Source organism: Pteropus medius, unplaced genomic scaffold, assembly GCF_902729225.1.
Source record: "Pteropus medius unplaced genomic scaffold, Ma_sr-lr_union100, whole genome shotgun sequence".
Classification (NCBI taxonomy): domain Eukaryota; kingdom Metazoa; phylum Chordata; class Mammalia; order Chiroptera; family Pteropodidae; genus Pteropus; species Pteropus medius.
In genome coordinates, this window is record NW_024349519.1 from 28,967,594 (window position 1) to 28,990,454 (window position 22,861).

The 22,861-nt window shown below is 51.7% G+C and overlaps 1 protein-coding gene across 5 annotated transcripts; it reads right to left on the minus strand.

Moving 5' to 3' along the window:
* NACC1 (nucleus accumbens associated 1) lies at positions 1–22,861 on the minus strand. 5 transcript variants are annotated; one of them, XM_039882770.1, is made up of 7 exons: positions 22,724–22,861; positions 21,884–21,975; positions 3,453–4,361; positions 3,193–3,366; positions 2,520–2,625; positions 2,324–2,421; positions 1–1,723 (listed from the first exon to the last, which is right to left on the minus strand). In XM_039882770.1, exons 3-7 carry the CDS (start codon positions 4,351–4,353, stop codon positions 1,470–1,472), a joined length of 1,533 nt encoding a protein of 510 aa, XP_039738704.1. In that variant the 5' UTR covers positions 4,354–4,361; positions 21,884–21,975; positions 22,724–22,861; the 3' UTR covers positions 1–1,469. The 5 variants fall into 5 exon arrangements, with proteins under 5 accessions (XP_039738704.1, XP_039738701.1, XP_039738702.1 ...); XM_039882767.1 differs by having other exon boundaries at positions 21,830–21,975; XM_039882768.1 differs by having other exon boundaries at positions 21,830–21,975; positions 22,703–22,833.

The following is a 22,861-nucleotide window of genomic DNA, read 5'->3' on the forward strand; positions in this document are numbered from 1 at the left end:
CCTCTGGCAACCTCTGTCTCTGGAAGCAGTGGGCCATCAGACTTGGGGAGGGGACGAGAGGTGGTAAGAACAAGGGCCAGAGACAAAAATGTCAAATGACACCCAGCATGGGAGGACGGGAGTTAAAAAAACAAAACAAACAAAAAAAACCCTCCGGTTCACATGTACAACTCAGAAAACCCAAAACCACTCGCACTGGGTGAGGATAGAGAGGAATGGTTAGAGAAAATTCTGCAAACAACTGCTAACAATGGAGTAGTGGGGCCCTGCCCTGTTCCCAGGAGCTGGGCTTGGCCAACGGGCCAAGACCAGGGACACCTTTCAAATGTGGCCCTGTGGGGGGAGCTGGCCAGACCCACGCAGCCCTGGTGGCAGCTGGGCCTGGGGACCCACCTCGGAAACACGCGCCCACACTCCACATGCACGCACTCATTCAGCCTGCTCCACCTCCCCACATCCCATCCTGCCTTCCACAGCCCCCGGGGACTGAAGGGGACATCACAGTCCCGTTGGTTTGAAAAATAAAAGGAATCTTATACTTCAATATTTCATTAGCTAAAAAAATGTTTTAAAAAGTATATACAGAGGGTGGGGGCCAGAAGCCCTGCTGTGGGGAAGGGGAGGGGCGGGGGAGAAAGGGAAAGGCAGCAGCACCCCAGCCTGCTCCCCTGGGTTCCAACCTTGGTCCCACTGCCTTTCATATCTTCATTTGTTTAAAAGCAAAACTTCTACACACACACATGCGCACACACACACTCTTCTGCAAGCCCCGGACACCTCTCATCTTATCTCAGAGACCCTCAGTCTACACCCCTCACTCAGGATCTGCCCCCCTCAGGCCATAGAGGATTGATGGGGGCAAGAGAAGCTGAGCACAGGGTGAGGGAGAGAGAAGGGCACTGGGCTGCCACCGCCTGCCACCTTAGGTCAGTTGTGAGATTTCTCTGAGCCTCAATTTTCCTCAGCTGTCACAAGGGCAGTCCCCTTGGCCTCTCCTACCCCAGCCCCAGGGACAGAGAAGGGAGGCAGGAAGGCGCTTTTGGAAATGTGGAAGCACTGGGAGGTGGCAGCGGGAGGGGTCCTGAGCACCCTGGGGCCCCTGCAAGTCCCAAGGGGCTGCAGTGAGGGGCAGAGCAGAAGACTGCACCCAGGCCGGCCCCTCCCCTGCCCAGCCTGGTTGAGACAACTGCTAGGGGTTAGGAAACAGGGAGCAAGTGCCCCCTGACTGTGCACGATTATGTGCAGAGAGAGAAGGCCACACAGAGCTCACACCACTGCTGTCCTCTCCCAGCCCGCTCAGATTGGGGTGGAACAGGGGAGTTCGAGGGGCCGGGAGCATGCAGTGCCCCCCCCTCCACCGCAGGCCCTGGGGAGGGACAGACAGTAGCTCGTGACCAAGATGGCAGGCGAGGGGGTGGGGTGGTGACAGGAGGGGGAGTGTGATGGCCCTGAGGAGGGCCTGGTGGGGGTTACTGAAGGGCCTCAGCCGAGGGGCCGGCCTCGCCATCGTGGCTGGCTGTTTCGAAGCCATGCTCTACGCCCATCATGTCTGGCTCCAGCTTGCCCGTGTCACTGATGAAGGTGGTGTAAGTGTCACCCTCAGGCAGCTTCACCTTGGGGATCCAGCTCTTCCGCACGACGCGGCGGGCGTTGGTACACATGTCAGCCGCAATGGCATTCATCTCGCTCTCCTTGAAGTTTGGGGCAAAGTTCTGGCAGTAGTCTGAGGGCAGAGCAGATGGCTCAGGCCCAGCGTGGCCCTGCTTCCCACCCCACCAACGTGCAGTTGGCCACGCTGCTCCTGACTCCCCCAACCCTCTGCCACAGGATACCCCAGAATTCTCCTTGGAGATGAGAACCAAGCCCTTGCCCAAAGCACACTAAAGCACATCAGCTGGCCCCATGCCTGACTGAGCATGGCCATATGTGGGAGATGTGTGAGCTTTACGGGGTGGCTCAGTGCTCTTGAAAAATGGATCATTTGCAAGAATTTAGGAACTGGGAGATTCCACATGGAAACCTAGAGTTCCCTCGGGACAACTGGCTGGGGCCTGGCTGCTTCATAACTCCCGTGAGCACCTTGAGTTTGAGGATTACCCCCCATACTTGACATAGGCTTCCTTCAGGTGCCTCACCCCACCCTCCCCGTACCATGAAGAAATCTCTAACCAATCACAGCCTTCTTTCCAACAAGCCTAGATTAAACTTAAGAATCCTTCTTAACACCAAACCCTACCCATGTATCGGGGCCAACACCAGAGAAAAGAACCATCTGTTCACCCAGACTACACCCCAGCCCACCTCCAGAAGGCCAGACACTCACACTTGACAGCGTGGAGAACGCGACTGTCCAGCGGTTTGCGTCTGGGGTCATTGGTGGAAGAGCGGATGCCGGTGCCACAGCTGTTGGCCAGTGTGTTCCTGGGGGAAGGTCATAGGAGAGTGGAGTCAGGACCCCTGTGATGGTGGGGAGCATGGGGCAGGTCCCCCCACTCCCCAGGCTCTAACAAGGACCTCACCGGTCAAAGAAGGAGGCCAGGAGGCGCCGCAGCAGGACCTTGTGCCGCGTGCCCGCGCTGACGTGGCAGTTCATGAGCTGTGCCCTTGTGATGTACACGTTGGTGCCTGGAGCGGGAAAATGGTGGCTGGGGGCCCCAAACTGCCACATTTCCCACATGGCCAGGCCCACTTCTCGGAGTCCCTGGAGCCCTTCCCCAACAAACTCGCCGCAGGGTAACCTCATAAAGGGACAGAAATGGTGGTGCCACCATCCACAGGGCACCTACACTGTGCCGGGCCCACCTCATACCTGTGCAGCTAGCTTTTACCCACACAACGAGCCATGCATCAGAAAGGACAGGCAGCAGAGGCCGTACCCACGCACCCCGACCCCCAAGGGGCAAATTTTTTAACTACTGTGTAGTTGACCCTCACACCACCCTCAGCATCTGCTCGTTACCCTATGTGGCCAATGATGCCAGCCAACGTTTGAACCTGCCTCCAGGGTGGAAACCGAGAGGCCAGTCCTTGATGTATAACAACAAAGAGGGATGTCAGCTGCTCTAGGACACGGCCAAGGGGTGGCAAAGGTGCACTGGACCTAGAGACTGTGCCATAGGCCACTAGCCCAGAGGGAGGCCCAAGGTGGGAGGGAGTGGAGGGAGATTCGAGGAGGAAGTGAGGCCAGCCTACCTGTCACCAGTTCCAGCTTCTCAGAGGGATCGCCCTCATCATAGAGCTTCGGGTGACAGCGGTTACCGATCTGGTTGATGAGCTCCGCCGGGAGAGATGCCAGGTCTTGCCGCACCCGAATACGATTCCGGGACTCAGGGGTCACCTGCTCAGGAAGGGCTTCCACCTTCTCGGCTGAAGGGGAGAGAGTGGTGTGTGTTGGGGATGGGGGTGGCAGGGGTGGGGGCTGGTAATGGAAGGAGATGGGGTGGGTGCCTCACCGCTCTGGCCGACGTTCATCATGCTATACATGGTGTACATGTTGCAGATCTGTCGGTACTGCTCATCTGTGCCTTCCTCGCCTGCATCCTCCTCCTCGTCCTCCTCATTGTGGTAGGAGCCGGGGCTGTCACTGGTATAGGCGCTTGAGGTGCCTGGGCTGGTCCGCTCTGATGTGCTGGGCCCGCTCACCACGCCTCCTGCCGCTGCCGCCGCCGCCGCCGCCGCCAGGGCCTGCTGGGGTGGCCGGTTGGTGGCCAGGTCCAGCGTGGAGAACCTGGCCATCTTGCGGCTGCCATTGCCACCACTGCCGCTGCCACCCCCAGCCTCCTTCTGGCTGCTGTCCCACAGCCGCTTGGCCACAGGTGTGCACTGCACTGAGTCCGACTCCTGCTGCTCTGTCTTGACCCGAGACACTAGGGGCAGCGGGGTGCTGCAGGCCGTCCAGCTCGATGTCTGTGCCACGGGGCTCTGGGGCTCGGATGACGGTGCCTCCTCAGCGTGCAGGCCCTGGGAGTCACAGCTAGGGGAGCTCACCTTGAGGAAGAACTCGGTGCCCTTCTCCATGATCTCTTGGATCTGCAGGAAGCCGGCTGTGTACATAAGCAGGAACTGGTCCCCCATGTTCATGCTCAGCCGGCCCGTGTAGCAGAAGCTGAGGATCTGCTGGAAGGACTGCGGCTGCACAGCTGCCGGCAGCTCCACCACGGCGCTCCGGCTGCTGTTGAACAGATCTCGGAAGTAGGAGCTGCTGGCGGCCAGCACAGCCCGGTGGGCCTTGAAGGCATGGCCCTTGACTACCACTGACACATCACAGTATAGGCCCTGCAGCCGCTGCTCATTCAGGCACTCCAGAATGCTGTTGCCGAAGTTCGGGATCTCCATCTGCAGGGTCTGGGCCATGGTGGTGGCTATGCAGGGGACAGAGGGAGACAGAGGGACAAGGTCAGATGGCAGGCTCAGCCCTGCTCTCATGGACATCCACGTGGTAAATTTGCCAAGGCTGTAAGAATTGCAAGAGCCATCCTTCCATCTCTTTAGGACTGTCAAATCAGCCATGCCACCCGCAGGCCAGGGTGGCCACATGATGTCCCTTGCAGACAAGGGGGCAAACGCAAACTTACATATAGGTGCTTAAATATGAAATGAGTTAACACCGTTAGCATCCTGTGAGCATTAAGCATCACTAGCACTCCAGGCATAGGGTAACTCTGAAGAACACTGGCATGGAAACTTCTAAAGGGCAGGATCATCTGATTTTCCCCACAATGTCCACAGTACTGAGTATATGACCCCCAACCAGTGTTTGTTGAATGACTGAATGACCACTCAAGAAACCCTGAAATCACATGAGACCACCAGTCATCAGGGAAATGCAAATCTAAATTGCAATGAGACACCATTTCATACTTACTAGGCTGGCTAGAGATAAAAAGACAAGTGCTGGCGAGGATAAGAAATCAGAACCCTATTACACTGATGGTGGGAAAGCAAAATGGTGTAGCTGCTGTGGAAAAACCGTCTGGCGGGTCCTCAAATGGTTAAACATGCAGTTGCCATATGGCCCAGCAATTCCATTCCTTACAATTACACCCAAGAGAAATAAAAACATATGTCCACAGAAAACTCTGTACATAAATGTTCACAGCAGCATTAGTCACAATCGCCAAAGGTGGAAACAATCCAAATGTCCATAAAGTGATGAATGGATAAACAAAATGTGGTCCATCTATACAGAGGAATATTATTCAGCCATAAAAAGGAATGAACCAATGCATGCCACAACCTAGATAAACCTTGAAAGCGTTATGCTAATTGAAGCCAGATAAAAGGACCACCTATACGATCCCATTTGTATGAAATGTCCAGAATAGGCAAATCCATAGAGACAGGAAGTTGGGACTGGAGGCCTGGGGGGATTGGGAGAAGTGTGAACAAAGGGATACAGGGTGCAGATACTGTGATTCATAAGAAATGTATATTTTGTCATTCAGATGACCAAAATAGATTCTGATCTTTATACACAATTCCTGGCTTATAGCTCCAGGAACTCTTGGAATTTCCTAAGTGTTGAGAGTGAAAAGGTCCTTTGTTATGTTAACATGACTTTTAAAAGCACCTAAGGATGGCAGCTGGTTGCTAATGGGCCCAATCATGTGATTAAAGGGGTGGAACTTTCAGTCTTCCCACCTCTGAGGAAGGGAGAGGGACTAGAGATGGAATCAATCACCTATGGTCAGTGATTTAATTTATCAGCCTACGAAAGAAACCCCCAAAACCACCCAAGAAGAGGAGGGCATGGAAGCTTGGCACCCCTTCCCACCTACTTGGCCCCAAGCATCTCTTCCATCTGGCTGTTTCTGAGTTATATCCTTTTACAATAAACCAGCGAACTAGTTAAGTGACGAATTTCTATGAGCAGCTCTAGCAAATTAATCGAGCTCAAGAAGGTTGTGGGAACCTCTGATTTATAGCCAGTTGGTCAGTAGTGATATGGGACATCACTTGTAAAATTCTTAATCTTTTAGCAGGAAATGAAATGGTACATCTCTTGCAGAGTTCTTAATCTTTTTAGTAAACTTAAGTTTTGTTTCCTCCTTTCTTTGGGAAAAAGGCCCTCTCCCTCAAATTCCAATAATGGCCTGAAACTGGTGACTCAGATCCTCAGATCTTCTGGCTATTGGCCCATTGTTGGTAAAATGGCAGTAGGCCTGACAGGGCCCCTAGAATCCAAGAAGGGAGAGGATTTTAGGCCAAAAGTCTTTTTACTCTTTAAGAAATATATTAACCAAGCTTATTTCCCTTTACTCGCTTAATAGGCAAATCAATAATAGAAACTGATATATGATTTAAACAGTAAGTTCATATCTTCTTTTCCTTGTCTAGGGATTGAGGCGGCACTTCAACAGGAAACCCAAGACCCCGTCAGAGAGGGAAAGAGCTCCATGAAACCCCAATAGGCAGAGACAACAACCCTCCTCAGCAGGAAACAGATATAGAAGAGACCTTCTATCCCTCATCTCCATACTAATAAGGGAGTTCATGGCTCTTAGAAAAGAGTTGGGCAGGAAAATTAGTTAGGGGTTTTGAGTACCTGCAAAGATACGGAGGTCATCCTATCCTAGAAGGGGTTCGCCCTAGTCTACCCACAATTAAGCAAGCTAAAAGTAACTCATAGAAAAAAACAAGTGAGCAGGAAATTGGGTACTAGTTTCAGCCAGTCACTCGCACCTGTGCAATGAAGACCCCAACCATCTTCAATTTTACCTGAGCCTCATTATACCATCATTATGGTATGATACATATGCCCAGAATTTCATTAATATCATAACAGACTGAATTCTGGAAACAAATATGTGCAGAAAGCAAATGATGAATCACTGAGTCCTGTCAATCTTAGCTGTCAATCAAGAAAGCTCACTACTCTAAGAAAAGTAACCACCCACAGCAAACAGGGATAAAAACCCCAAAGGCTTTGTTACCAGGCCCTTGAGCCATGCTTCTCTTGCTCAGGCTCCCTTCCACGTCAGGAAGTATACTTTCCCTTCTCATAAAGCTTTTCTTTCCTGTATTTCAGTGTCTTGCTCAATTCTTTGTTTGAGACATCAAGAACCTGGACAACATGCTGGGAGAAGATTCCCACTCTCCGGTAATATCTTCTGTGGTGAGCCAGCAGCCAGGTTGTAAGCCCCGTTCTAGGGGGATCTTTTCCTCTTTATCTTGGATGTTCTATTCCGATGGCATTGTGTCTGTGCCACTCTGATTTCACCTCTCTGGCTACTTTCCTCTGGGGACCCCAGGCTGAGGTCCTCCTTCAACTGCTTTTCTGCTGTACCATCTGCTCCACCTCTCACCTTAAGTGTAGTTTTCCCAGGATAGGGACTCCCAATGACCCTCTTTCCTAGATCATTCTTTTCTGACATTTGTTTTTGCCCATCTCGGTAGCCCTCTTCTTCTTCTCCTTCCCATTTTAGGCATCCTTTGATCCAGGTAAAGGACTCTCTTTAGGGTCAAAAGCAAGTTACACCCAAGGCTGCATTCTGCACCTTCCTTGACTACCCTTGCCCTACAAGCTCTGCTTAAGGTTATAACACTCCAGGGTGCAGTCGTAGAACAATGGTTTCTCAACTGGCAGGGCGCCAAAAGCAGAGAGGTACCCAGAGTTATCCTAGGCCATAATTTCCCATGCCTAAGCCCAAGTCAAGAGCCAAGTCTTAAGTATGAGTCCAAGCATCAGAAAAGTAGCACTGGTGCTCTGCTCATCCAAGGCTGGAGATGTCCAGCATCCTAAGTCAGGGACTTCGCAGAGGGACGCCCCAGGAAGACCCTCTTCCGGACCTGGCTACCACCCAGAAGGACACCTTGTGGGGTTGGGTAGGCTTGTCCTTCTTTTCACAGACTACCACAGGAAATAAGCCATCAGCACTTGCCCTGTCGGACTTGCCTCTCGGCTGTGTCCTTAACATTGGGACAAATTCGATCCCGATAACTTGAGAAACACCTTGTGTTTTATTGTAATGTAGCTTGGCCACAATATAAACTAAGAGGTCAGGAGTGATGACCCATAAATGGAAGTCTTGATTATAATACCATCCTTCAACTAGATTTATTCTGCAAAAGGGAGGAAAAATGGTCGGAGGTTTTGCATGTTCAGGCCTCATGGCCCTTTACCAAGATCCACTTTTATGCCCAGACTACCAGAAGACTCATGGCAAGGACAAATACAAACCAGAGCCAGATATCATTGATGACCCATTAGTTAATACCCTGCCTGCCCTTCAGAGGGAAGCTCGACCACCCCATATAATTCTCCTCTCTCTTCAAAGGCTCCACCACGGGAGACAGAGGCTAATCTTAGCCCTCCTCATACTCAAAGTGGGGCTCTATATCCTGTACTTCCTTCTACTGTCCTGCGTCTCAGAGAGGTGCCTGGGGTGGAAGACACCATCAGGGTGCAAGTGCCTTTTTCCACCACTGATATTCAGCAATGTAAGAAAAAATTAGATGATATTCTGAAGATCCAAGCAAGTTTGCAGATGGGTTGCAAACCCTGACTCTGGCCTTTGATCTTTCCTGGAAAGACATCCAATTTATTTTAGCCACCTGCTATGCAATCATTGAAAAGGACCACATTCAGCCCATTAGGAAGCAGATGAGGCCTTTGTTAGGAACCCTCAGGGCAATGCCCCTTGGTCAGAAGTAGTACCCTTAGCTGATCCTGATTGGAATTATAATACCCAAGAGGGAATGGCCAGATGCCCCAAATTTCTAGAGGCCCTCACTGGGGGAATGAAAAAAGGAAAGCCAGTGAACTATGAGAAGCTTAGAACCATTACTCAAGAAAAAGATGAGAACCCTGCCAGCTTTTTTAGCCAGCTAGAAGAAACCTTTAGGGGTATACTAATGTAGTCCCCACTTCCTCTGTGGGGTTAGCTTTGTTAGGCCAGCATTTTATTAGCCAGTCAGCCCCTGATATCAGACGCAAGCTTTAAAAGCTGTGAATGGGGCCACAGACTAACCAAAATCAATTACTAGATATGGCCTTCATGGTCTACAACAATCAAGATCTTAAAGAAGGAAAAAGAGAACAGAATAAAGAAAAATAACAAGCCAGGACTGTGGCTATCACAATTGGCCAGGCCTTTAGTACTTGACAAGTGTCCCTTAAGAGACTAGGGAATGAGTTCTTGCTTCAAATGAAAGCAAGCAGGACACTGGGCAAAGGACTGTACCGAAAAGCCCCTGAACCCTTGCCGCACATGTAAAGAAACCGGTACCGACCCCTGGCATTAGAGAGTTGACTGTCCGTGCTCCCAGAGAGGAGGGCGGCCAGTGGACGCCCTAGCAACCCAGGTCTGGGAACTGTGTGACCGAAGAGGCCCAGGGCCATCCTCGCAGCCCCTGTCCAAGAATGTTATCATCACTACCGTGGCCGTAATATGTAAGCTAATTCAATTTCTTTTAGATACGAGGCAACCTATTCTGCTCTCCCTGCATTTGCAGGAAAACCCTCCTCACGAACTATGATTATCATAAGAGTAGAAGGAGAAAGCAAGGGCAACCATTTTACTCCACTCACTGCCCCGCCAATTTGAAGATCAGATCTTTCAGCAGGAGCTGAAAGATGCCCCACTCCCTTTTTAGGACGGGCTAATTTAACGAAATTTAACTAAATTAGAAGCAATATTACAACTTGGGTGTAGACTCCCCAGGCTTTTAATGCTTCAAGAATCAGCTAATATACCAGAAAACATTGACCAACGAGTAAATCCAGTGGCTTGGTAGAATCAAGCCAGGACTGCTGTACCAGAAAAAGTTCAACGTAAAGATCTTTCTAAATTCCCTAACTGGAAGCAATATCCTATCAAGCCTGAAGCAAGGAAAGGTCTACAGCCCACTGTAACTAAATTTTTAAAACATGGGCTTTTAAAACTCTGCCATTCTCCATGGATTACCCTAATTCTGCCTGTTCTTAAGCCTAGTGGGAAATATCGGATGATACAAGCCTTGGGGATTATTATCGAGGCTGTTATTCTCATCCACCCCTTAGTAGCAGATCCTTGTACATTACTATCTCAGATCTCAGGAGATACTTACTGGTTGGTATACTGTACTAGATCTAAAGGATACTTTCTTTTCTATTCCTTTGCATCCGGAATCTCAGTTTCTATGTGCCTTTGAATGGGAAGATACCAATACTAGGGAAAAACAACAATTTACATGGACAGTGCTACCCCAAGGGTTCAGAGACAGCCGTCGTTTTTTCACTAGAGCAGGCGAGAAGGACCTTTGGAATCTAAACTACAAAAGGGAAGCATTCTCCAATATGTAGATGACTTCCTCATCTGTAGTCCCACCAAGGAGGTGTCAGATGAGAATACTATCAAGGTCTTAAATTTCCTTGCAGAACGAGAATATAAAATCTCTAGGAGAAAGGCTCAAATTTCTTTGCAACAAGTCCAATACTTAGGAAGGACATGTTTTAACACCTGGGACGCAAAAACTATCCCAAGATCGTATTCAAGCTCTTTGTACGCTTCCCTACCCAGCCTCTAAGCAACAACTTAGGTTCTTTCTAGGTCCTATAGCTGGGTTTTGCAGAATCTGGATACCTAACTTTGGATTAATAACTAAGGCCTTGTATGAAGCCACCAAGGGACTAGATGATATCCCCTTGGATTGGAAAGGAGAAACCAAAAAGGCTTTTGAGTAATTAAGGCAAGCTTTAATTCAGGCCCCAGCCTTAGGCATCCCCAAACTAGCCAAACCTTTTGCTCTGTCTGTAGCCAAGAAAAAAGGCATAGCCCCATCTTCACCCAGAAACAAGGACCTAGTCTATGGCCATGCTACCCTAAACAAGCCCAATCTTGTGATCCCAAAAGCTAAGCAGGGTTGGTCCTGGTTAGTACTTGGATGGGAGACCACCTAGGAAGACCAGGTGCTGTAGGTGCAAAAAATACACACACATACACACACACAATAATAATAATAATAATAATAATAATAATAATAAGGGATTGTAAGCTGACAAAGTCCTTGCAATCTGTGAGGTCAACCAAGGGTTGCCTTGCCTAAAAAAAAAAAAAAGAAACAAGGACCTAGCCCTAGGAGTCCTCACTCAGAAACAAGGACCTGACCCTCGTCCAGTAGCCTACCTTTCAAAGAAACTAGACGGAACAACTCTAGGCTGGCCAAGTTGTTTAAGGGCAGTAGCTGCAGCAACCTTCTGGTTAGCAGAAGCTGCTAAAATAAGATTACCTTAGGCTGGCCATTGGCGATATTAACCCCTTATCAGGTTGGATCTATCTTAGAGATCACAGGACATCTATGGAAGACCAGAAAACGCTTGACAAAATATCAGGCCATTCTCGTGGACAATCTTGAGGTTATCCTGAAAACACTTAATACTCTGAATCTTGCTCCTCTTATGCCAATAGAGACTGTAAATGGACACTCTTGTGAACACGTAATTTCTCAACCTTGTGCCAGTAGAGCTGACCTGAAAGACCTACCCCTTTCTGATCCTGAGGAAGAATGTTTTACTGATGGGAGCAGTTATGTACTAAATGGTTACACAGTCCTAAGCAGAGAACATGTAATAGAGGCCTGAACTTTGCCTCCAGGCATTTCTGCTCAAAGGCTGAAATCATGGTCCTTGGAAAGAGTAAGAAGCTAACTATCTATAGATTCTAAATACGCCTTCCCCGTGCTCCATGCACATGCAGCCATTTGGAAAGAAAGGGGGCTGCTGACAACGAAGCAGTCATCAATAAAGCATGGACCTGAGATCCTCCAATTACTAGAGGCTGTTTAATTTACCTAAAGAAGTAGCAGTCATCCACTGCAAGGGACATCAGAGAGAAAATTCTCCTTAAAGCAGAAGGCAACAGAAAGGCTGAAAGGGAAGCAAAAACAGTTGCCTTAAAAACTTCACCATCAGTTTCCTTTGCCCTTTTTCCACTCCAGGGGGACTTATTAGACCCTAAGCATTCTCCTGAGGAAGCAGCAGAGGCTGAACATCAGGGAGGACGAAAGCAAGAGTTCTGGTGGCTTGGAGGAAAGAGATTTTTACTCCCACAGTCTGTGCAGTGGAAGGCTATAAAAGCCCTGCAGGATGCTTTTCACGTGGGAAGAGATGCCACTATGGCCTTAGTTACTGGGTCTTCACAGGACAACGGTTACCTCAGACTGTTAAAGAAGTCTGTAAAGCTTGCCCCCAGCGCAAAGAACCCCGGACCAAAATTGCCTCCACTGACAGAAACTGTCCAGCGGAGAAAGCTCAGAGAAAGGGAGACCCAGGCACAGAATGGCTCTGGAAGAACTCCCAGCAGCAGTGTGGAGACCAGAACACAAGACAAGATACTGAGGGCTGAGCAGGGGTAGAGGTGGTGGCAGCACAGAGGGAGAGAGGATAGAGACTCAGGAGTGAGCAGCTGTGGGGAGGGAAGAGTGAGAGGAAGGAAGAAAGGGAAGTCAGGACGAGCCCTGGCTTCTGTTAGCCCCTAGTCCCCACAACTAATCCTGCTGGGGGCGGGGAGGCAGTCCCTGGTACAGGAAGATGCTGGATGAGAAGCAGTTTCTTCTGGCGGGGGGACACAGGGGCTCTCATATTTCACGCTTAGCAGTTGTGCATCCTGGACAGGGAGCCACCTATGCCATCACTAGATGCCCTGGAGTTAGGGGGCAGCATTTTAAGAGCTGTAGATACAGTTTCTCCTCCAAGAGCTGTCCATCTAGGAGGGCAGGCATTCTAGCCAGATTTGTTCATGATCAGCAACTCAAAACAGAGGCGGAGGCTCAATAAATGTATGCAAATATGTTACACAGCGCAGAGCGAGGGAACACACAGCACCGAGGAAGAAATAGACGAGTCCAGTTTGGGACTGGGCAGCTGACGGGAATCATGCGCATGGGGAGAGACTGCCAAGGGGGGAATATGTGGATATGGATGCTTCTGGGGCAGTAGGGGGCATTCCAAGGGGTCCCCCTAACTGTACTCAGTGTGACAGGCACCGCTGCAAGCAGTCTCCGAGGATTACCCTCTGATGTGGCCACTAGAACAACCCTACTTTATGGGTGGGGACCACAGCTCAGCACTGCCCCAGCCCAGGCAGCCAGACTTCAAGTCCAAACCCCTCCCTGGGGACTGGTGCAGCTCAACAATAAGGGTGCTGACAGAACAAAGATGGAACAGACGCAGGCAGGGGGGCTCCCAAGGGCGAGAGCCAATCTGAATCTGACATTCAAGCTGAGGTCCCCATGCCTCATGAACCTTCAGCCACAGAGCCCAGTACCTAGGGCTCTGAAGCTTTTGATTAGCAATTGGTGGGGGGTTGCACACTGAATGACAATTAGCACAAACGGGTCAACCAAACGGCACACAGAGATTAGCAGTGCGGTGGCAGATCTGTGAGCTGCAGAAACTGGGTGCAGCCTCGCTGCCCCTTAGAGTAACAAGGGGGGCAGGACTTCAAGGGCTTTGAGACCACAGTGAAGGGCCACAGGGGACCTCAGAGACCTGGTTCATAAAGAACCACCACTTATGTGTGGCCCTGTGCAAAGCCCCTCATCCACCCTAGCCCCATGAGGGAGGGACCACGGAGTCATGACAGGATCCCAGAATTAACAGGTTACAGCAGCTGGTGCCTGGCCCAGGTCACCTGCTAGCTGGAGATGGAACCAGGGGTCACAGTTTCTAAAACACCTAATGATTCTGTCCCCAACAAGTTGAGCCCTTTGACCCCACCCATCTCGGCTTCAGCACACTGCATGGTTACCCCTGCCAGCCAGGCCTTTGGCCAAGCTGGGTACCCTGTCGAGAGTGCCCTTCTCCCACTGCCTACATCCACCCCCGCTCCACCCTCATGCAGCCCGTGCTCTGAAAAGTTTCCAGCCTGCATAGGACACCCCACTTCTTCCACGCCTCCCACCCTCAACCCCCTATGCTCACCTCTGAGAACATAAAATTCCACTTGACTATAAACTCAAGGGCAGAAAATTGTATTTGAATCCTTTCTCCTCACAACTTGGTATGTCTTCTGGGATCCCCAGACCCCCCTGGAGAGGAGGGGCAGCTCCCAGCTCCACACAAAGCCAAGGGGACCTTCCCAGCATTGCCAATCCTGGCCCCAAATGTGAGTGGGTCTCCCAGCGAGACGCAAGGCCATGGCATGCGGTTTCCATGACCTCCCAACAGTCACTCAACAAATATTTGCCAAGTGCCTGCGTGGGCCAGGAAGTACCCAGGAGCCTGGGGCTGGCCTCGACCAAGACAAGGCTCTGCCTCAGGGAACGTGGTCCGATGGGGGTCACGGTCATTCATCCAGTATCACACAGTCAACATGCTACATGCAGGGGAATCATCTTGCCCAGAAGAGCTGAGATCTGGGGGCTAGGATCTCACCCTCAAGACACAAGGAAGGCGTGCAGAGCCCTAAGGGAGAAGCAGGTGTGGTCCTTCCAGAAAGAGTAGGAAGGGGAAGAAGGTTGGAGCTAGGCTCAGTCCTTGGTCTGCCTCTCTCCTCCAGGGGACAGCACCCAGTCTCAGCGCTCTGCTATGGACGGAACTGGTGCCCGCCACAACGCCCCCAACCCTAACCTCCAACATGCCTGTATTTGGAGACAAGGTCTGTAGGAGAGTAAGATTAAAGGAAGTCGCAGAAGTGGGGCTTTAATCCCACAGGACTGCTGCCCATGTAAGAAAGAGCTCTCTCTCTCCTAGCGCATACCCAGAGAAAAGGCCATGTGAGCACACTAGAACCCAGCCAGAATCTGACTGTGCTGGCATCTTGGACTTCCTTCCAGCCCCCAGAACTGAGAAAATAAGTATCTGTTGTTTAAGTCTCTCATCTACGGCATTTTGTTATGGCAATCCAAGCTGAATGAGACAGGCTCAAAACACCATCTACTCACAACTCTGCCAGGGAGCCCCTGGCCTGGACCTCCCCATGGGTGCCAGACTTGCACATACCCCAGTTGCCAACTCAACACGCTCACAACTGAGCTCCCATCTCCCCAAGGCTGCTCTGGCTGTAGCTCTCACCAGAAAATTCCCCACTCAGGTCAAGACCCTTAGATTCACCCTGGGCTCCTTCAAAACCAGTTTTCACCACTGGGGTGCGTGGTCGGGCCCTGCCTACTTCGGAACCTTCAAGAAGGCTGTCCTTAAGATGGCCGCCAACTCTTCATGCCCTCCCAGTCACTGATCTCAAATTTCCAAAGACAGCCTCTCCCAACCTCAATTCCTTTAGCTACTTCTTATGCTTGGTTTTTCCTCCTTGGCACTTCCCATCATCTAGCAAATGACATGTGTCCTTGGCTTTGTGTCAGCCTCACTGGGGCAAGGCGCTGGCCTGCCTGGTGCACACTGTCCCTGCCCCTAAGGATAGGCTGGGTGGCTGGGCACACAGTTGTTTGCAGAATGAATGAAGAATTATTTCTATTACTTCCAACCTAACCCCCTTTCTTGCTCCATATTACTGGGACTAAAACTGGAATGAGACCCAGAAGGGGTCTCCGAGGCTAGGGCAGGGGTGCTGGGTGCATCACGGTGAGGCTTTCCTGGGGCCAGAGTGGAGGGTGCTATGCAGACAGGCACCTTCCTCCAAGGGCTACACCAGGTGGGTAGTCGGCAGTCAGGGTCGCACTTGGGGCTCAATGTAACTGTATGTGAACGACTGCTCATGCGCAGCCGGATGAGGATGGGGTGCAGGCAGGTCAGGATGGGGTGTGGCAGGGTGACTCCTGGGACTGGAAACTGCCACTTCTTTGGGAAAGGAGCTCCAGATTCCTCAGCCAGCAGAGGCTGGGGGGACCAATCTGTGCCTTACCAGGGACTGTCGATGGCCCAGATGTTCTGGGCTACTTCTCAGGGAAGCTGTGAGCCGTCCATTGACATGTGAACCAGTTAAGGGAAACCAAAGCCAAGTGTAAGAAGCACCTAAGGCCCCTGGAAAGTCCCACAATTCTTTACCCAACTATGCAGATGGCCGAATCCTGCCATAGCCAGGGGGGCGCCCAGAGCCATTGGAACCCTGTGTAGGGGCCAAATTTGGAAGGCAACTCAGGTAAACATTTGTTAATTAAGAACAAAGTGCAATACTCTGGTTTCTCTTCAAATCGTATAAATCTTTTGCCTTTTACTAAAGAACGAAGTGCTATTCGACTGTACAGATTCTACTCTTGGCATCTGCACTTTTTAAAGTACATGCACATCTACTTGGCTTTTTCCCTAAACAGCTGCCACTAAGTCCAGGGTGGGAGACAGGAGATGCAATAGTAGCTGGCATTTGCATTGTCCCTACTGTGCACTGGTGCCTGGCAAGGGCTCAGAGAGGGTGCTTCACTTATTCCTCTCCCAGTCTTTGAGGAAGAAACGGGGAGAGCGAGGCCCAGGATCACACTCAGGCCATTCGGCTCCTATCCAAGAATCAGGAGGCTTCCTGACCACAGTCCGGTGTGCTCTGCATGGTTCCATTGTTCCCCGCAGCAGGCAGCCACCGTGACTAGAAGAGTTTCATGGATGGGTAAACTGGGGCTCAGAGAAGCCAGAGCAGGAAAAAGAAGCCAGGACAAGCAAGAGCCAGAGCTGAGGCTGTTCGTCCTTGCTAGGAACGTCCTCTGCAGAAATGGGGTCCACTGCCCGCCTGGGGGCCCCCATCTCAGGGTCTTGGGTGTCCAGGAGGGGTGCTGCTCTTTCTGCTCCCCAGCAGGAGGCCACCTTCCTTTGCTCAGCCTTGCCCAGCTCTTCTCCACTCTTCCTCCCAACACTGCCAATGCCGGGGATGAGCAGCAGTCCTGCCTGCTGCCTCTCCTCCCTCCCTCCTCCCACTCTCTCCTGGCAGCCCTGGGCAATCTAGCCTCCCACCTGCACCAGCTCCAGGAGAAGCCAGCAGCAGCCCAGCCCCCTTTCCGCTCCGACCACAAGCCCTCCTTTCTGAGTTACATCCCACTCCCTGTGTATATTCATTACCAAACAACACTTGGGCAGCGGCTGTGCAAAGGCCCTGAGGTGACATTGCTGCTAATAACAAAAGGAAAGATGGTGGAACAGAAGGCAGGTGGTTACTGGGATGGCATTTGTTGAAATGTGCTTGGACACCACACAGGGCTTGGCAGGGCATAAAAACTGGAATCTTATTTTACTAGGCTCAAATATCCCTTACAAAACTTCCTGCTTAAAATTATCCTTCCCTTTCTCTTGGCTCCCAGGAACATTTATGTGCCATAGCACCTGCCCCATCAGTCTTTCCAACTATGAAATGGGCCAAAAGCAGCAGCTACCTCACAAGGCTGTTTCAAGGATTAAACCATGGTGTAACCGGGTAGATCAGAGCCCACCTTGCAGTCAGTGCCCCATAATCCCAGCTATTACTAGCTGTGTCCCCTTCTGTTCTCCCCGACTCTCGCTAGATCTTAACTCCCTGACATCTAACATCTCTCGCCATCTTCCAAATCTTGTTATATCTCAGTATTGAGCAGTACTTACTGAGGGCTTCCACGGTGCCTTCACACCATCACCTGATCACACCCAGACACTAACCTCTCACATAACCCTCAAGGCAACCTGCACGATAGCTGCCCTCAGGGAGAATCATTCTGTTGTGGGGGTGGGATGCCCTGTACATGTGATGTCGAGCAGCACCCTTTGCACTCACTAGAGGCCAGTAGCACCACCAGCCAGGTTGCAACAACCAAAATTGTTGTCAGACATTTCCCAAGCGTCCCCTCAGGGGGCAGAATTGCCCTTGGGTGAGAACCATCATGGTACAAGTACGCCTACTTGTCCCCACTTATCAGATGAGGAAACAGAGGCGTTGAGGTCAAGACCTTTGCCCAAGGGTCTCATGGCTACGCACGGTGGCGATGACCTGAGATTTGACTCTCTCCACTACAGTGTTAGCCCACCCTTACCTGCCTTCCGTTTAAGTCACAAAACAGTCATTGTCCTCACAGATGGCCTGTGGCTCTAGATCTAAGGACGCTGAAACCTTCACCGAGGCAGCACAGGAAAGATGGAACGATGACCATGACCAGACACAGGACACAAGACAGTCACCTGCCCAGTCCCACCTCACAGCCTCTGTGGCTCAGAGGGCTCTCTAAGGGGGAGCCAGAGGGATGACATTCTTGGGCAAGGGGACCTAGGAGCAGAGGCAGGGAGGTGTCCCACTTGCTCATGCTAGGTATGGGCTTAAATGAATCAAAAATGTGTAAAAGTGCTCAGAGCAGCCTGGCACCCAGGAAAGGGATTGAGGTAATGAGGGTTAAGTGAGGACCCAAGAGAGGGAGCAGTGGCTAGGACAAACACCACCTTGGTGTCTTCAAGCACAGGCGGCTCGCCATCACTTCAAATGCAGCAGCCCCCATCTGAGCCTGGCAGGCCGCCTTCTCCATCATAAGCTTTGGCAATGACACTGATGAACTCAATCAGACCTCACCAGACCAACTCTCAATCCTCTCCAAACCCAACAAAGGGTCCTACAAGGCCAACCAAAGCTTATCTCCTTGTGGCTCTGCTCAGGAATCCACCAGGGCCTGGCAGAGGGACCAGATTTTAAAAGGCCCTAGATGCAGACCAAGGGGTCTGGACTTGCGTTTGGGGTGACGTGGAGACCCAGACTGAGTCTTCCTTTCTGTGAATGGCACTAAGGGTCTGTCTGTACACTAGGGTCACCTCTCGCTTCTTCCCTCATGAAGACAAGATGTTTAAAGCATTTGGCAAAGCAAAAGATCTCAATGGGCTGTCCTGGCTGCCTAGAACATTCACCTCTCCTGGAGCCAGCTCCCTGCGCAGGCTGATTTGTTACTGTTCAGGGCTCAGCTCACCTGGAAAGCTTCCTTGACCACCTCACCCAGCACTTACTATCACTTCTCCTTGTCTAAGTTCATGAACGTTGGAATATCAGAGATGATCTCTTGAGCATTTGTCTGAGGTTGGTCACCTTCACAAGAACAGAAGTTGCTGAGAGCAGCTCTAAGATCTGTTATGCAAGACCGTTCCCCTCACCCCAAGCAGGGGGTCAGTACCCTAGCGCAATAAAACTGTCCCAAGAATCCCTTCATTTGTTGCACTTGACCCCCTCTCCACCTCCCAATTATTATAGCCTCCTCTGGTGCCCCAAGTCTGTGCACCCTAAGTCCTCACAGAAAAGCACTTAGTTATTGAGAGTGCCTTCTCCTCCAGGTGCAGGCTTGGACCCATCACCCTCTTCTCTGCCATGCACACACCATAGCTAACTGCCACCAATCTCTGCCCCTGTTCCAGCTGTGTGACTAGCGATAGCCAGCCAACCTCAGTACCCAGCTCAGAGCCCAGCCGAGGCCAAACTAGACAAGGGAAAGGTCTCTTTACATGGGGTGGCTGGCCCAGTTCCCACCCCTTCCAGAACCAGGAGGCCAGCCAGAGAGGGGAGGAGACCAGGTCCCAGATGGAGGGCAGTTCTAGGAACTATGGGGAGATTGGAGGAAGGGAAAGAATGAGGGTGGCAACCCATCATTAAATCCAGACCTGGCTGCTGATACTTGACCCAGCAGTCTGTGGCTCCTGCCTCAGGTGCTGAGGTTCCCAAATCAACGCAAGAGCCTTGCAATTAGCTCAGAGAAAGAACGAAAGCTAAGGCGGTCTGACTGGGGACTAAAGTGGGAAAAAGACAAATGTGGCAAGCAAAGCAAAATTCAGCTCGAGAGCCCGGCCCCATCCTCCTAACTGCCTCCTGCCAGCCCACAGCTCCCTCACTCCTGACCTCTTGACTCCCAGAAGAATGGGGGTTGAGGGTATGACCAGGCCTCTAAGAAAGAAGCTTCCACTGTTAAAATCCCCTGGGACACCAGGAAAACTCTGCCCGAAAGAGTACTGATCCAACCCCTGGGATGGCAAGAGGAAAGAGAACTCCCACCAAGGAATCCAGAAGATTAGAGAGCTCCTCCAGTCATGACCCTTAAAGTCCAGCTCCCGGGACTGTGGGTTTGGGCTGAGGATCAGTCAATCCCAGTCTGCCAGTGTCTAGTCATGTGACCTGGGACAAGCCACTCCAAGCCTCAGCTTCTGAACGACGGAGAAGGACTAAGCTGACCTGATGGTGGTGAGCAATCAATGAGCTCATCCAACCAGCAAACTTGGCATGGGGCCTGCCCCAGGACAGCACCTCAGAAACAGAGCCCCGGAGACAGTAGCCCCAAGGGCCTGCATCAGCATGGAGGTGCCTGACCTGATCCTCTTCTTGGTGACCTGCTGTCACCCCATCATAAGCCTCCAAAGCACAATGAACAAAGCTTTATATGTTCACCTCCCAGTTCTTCACCTCCAGGGAGCTGGTGCCTGGAGGCTTTGGTATAAGATGGTGGCTGTGAGGTCCCATTCCCTAGGTTTCAGCCTCAAGGTTCTGGTCACAAAAAGTGGGAAAAGAATCTAGGACTCTTAAGATACTCAGGTAACGGCAGCTGGGCTGCCTCCCTGCAGATACCTGGGGTGGTGATGGGCAAGGGCCACCCCCATGGTAAACAAGATGCCCGGGCTAGGTGTCCCAGACTACTTCCTGAGCTAGGTGTTCCAGACTATTTTCCAAGCTGCCCACACAAACACCCACCTGGCAAGCCAATGCCTTGGTACAGCTGGCAGAGGCTTGCCCAAAGGGTAGACTGCAAACTTGGCCCCTGACGGGAATGAGGCGTGGGAAAGAGAAAAAAAAACCCAGGTTTGGCCCAGAGCTAACACCTGGCCGGGAATGGGGAGCACATCTTGGCACGTGCCTTTTGATCAACACTAGTTTCTCGGAACCTGCCCCCACATCCCCATTAGCCTAGCCCAAAAGCTGTCACCCCCTACTCCCAAAGCGCCTACGGTAGTTCCTCAACTTACCTGATTGCCCCAGTATCTGGTCTTCCCCCTCAAACATCTCTCCGACCCTAACCTCACGTGACCTCTCTGCAACATCTCCCCGGATTCCTGACCTGCTCGCCCCCTTTATCTCGGTTCTAACCACCTCTGCCACACTCCACTCCTCTGCCCCACTCTCCTTGGCCTCAGCTGCCCCCAGGTCAGGCACCTGACCTAACACCCACCTCCTCCAAAGGATAGTACCTGTAAGCCTGGTTCGCCCCCTGCCTCCTCCACATTTCCTCCGGCCATGCCACTCCTTCCTCCTCCTCCCCCACTCCCCTGCTGGCCCAAAGTGCTACTCTCCCTTCCTCCTCCTCCCCTCTCCTCTCCAAGGCTCTCTTGGCGCTCCCTCACTCTTATCCCGGCTTCCAACTTCCCCAGCTGCCTGGCTCCTGCCTAGTCTCTCCTGCCTCCCCCTTCCGCCAGGAATGACGGAGATGTCTGGGGCTCCTGATCTCGGTGGTCTCCTGGGCAGCCTGCAGGCTGGTCCGGGGTTGACACTTGCTGGCTGCTGGCGTGAGGGCTAGTTCACCGGGCACTCGCCGGCCTGGCTACAGGGTGGCAGGTGGCTGGTGGCCTGGTACCTCATCCGTCGGAGGAAGGCCCCCATGCCCTCTCTCTTCAGCCCTTGGTGGGACCTCAGATGCCCTCGGGCCGCCCCGGCGAGAGGAGGCCGGAACCCGGGCCTGGGGCGGGCCGCCTCACCTGTGCCGTGGCCGAGCACCGGGGGCTCCCGGCGGGCTCCGCAGCGGCGGCTGGGGCCGGGCCTGGGCCCAGGGCGCGCCCCCCTGCGCCGGGGCCTCGGCCTCCGCCTCCGCGGCCTCCGCGGCCTCCGCCTCAGCAGCAGCGGCAGCCGCGGCGGCCATTCATTGTGGGCCAGGCCGCCCCAGCCGAGCGCCGAGCCAGCACAAGCCGCGCCGCCGCCGCAGCGGGGCTGGGGAGGAGCGGCCCCGCCTCCACCCCGCCCCCTAGGCGAGATCAGTCGAGCGCCAAACGCACCTCTTCTTCCCGTCTCCGCCTCCTGCGTCCGCCCCTCCGAGTCCCCGCCAGTACCTTGACTTTGCTTGAGAGTTCGAATCCCGACCCCGACACCTCTAGTCCCGCGACCTCAGACAGGTCGCTCTGCTTTTCGAAATTTTAGTTTCCTGTAAAATGCAAACAATAATATCTGCTGCTTATTGTGTCAGGCACTGTTTTTAGGTTGTTCGTGAGAATTATCGCATTTAAACGTCACGGTAACATTTTAATGGAGAAATTATTTTACACACAATTTATAGAAAATAAGAAAGGCGGGCATACAGAGATAAAGAAACCTGCTCAAGATCACGTAGCAAATAAGTGGTGCTTGGTTCCAAGATTCAAACCCAGGGTCAAGAAGCCACAATAAGTAAAACGGTAACAGATTCCATTCTAAGCATTTTACCTGCACTAATTCGTTTCTCATTACACCCCAATAACAAATTTTAAAAAGTTCTGTCCATTTTGCAAATGGGATAACACGCACATAGAGGGTTAAGAACAAGCAGCAAGGCTAGCTGAGACTGGAACCCAGACAATACAGACCACTGTGCTATCCTCCTTTCCGACACAGGTTAGAACCTACTGAGGGTTAACTATATGAGAGGGGCTGCTTTGCACACTTTCCAGGTATTCTGTTGTTTAATCTTTATTTTGGAAGCTAGATTTTATATTTAAGAAGTAAGGAAAATGAAGTCCAGAGAGTTTAAGTAACTTGCGAAGAGCATGTGGTAGGACTGGGATTCAAATTCAGTAAATCTGATTTCATAGTCTGAGCTAGGATGCCCTGAAATAATATTTATGGCACCCAGCACCCCAGGGGACGATCAATGGGTATTGGATTTCTTCACTTACCGCCCCTTTTCTGAGCCTCACCTTCCTCATCCATGAAATGGGCTGGTGACGTGTAACCTTAATTACAGAGAAGCCGCTGTGATTAAGGCCACCGGCACAACACATTCAGCACTTTCCAAGGTGAATTTTGATCTCCGCCGCCCACTGTATGTAGCATCA

Excerpts from the sequence above, each read along its gene's own strand:
- NACC1 (XM_039882766.1), bottom strand. The coding sequence starts at position 20,846 with ATGTTTGAGGGGGAAGACCAGATACTGGGGCAATCAG. Across the intron at positions 3,367-3,452 it reads GATGAACGTCGGCCAGAGCG|CCGAGAAGGTGGAAGCCCTT; the intron begins GTGAGGCACCCA and ends TCTCCCCTTCAG. Across the intron at positions 1,724-2,323 it reads CGTTCTCCACGCTGTCAAGT|ACTACTGCCAGAACTTTGCC; the intron begins GTGAGTGTCTGG and ends CTCTGCCCTCAG.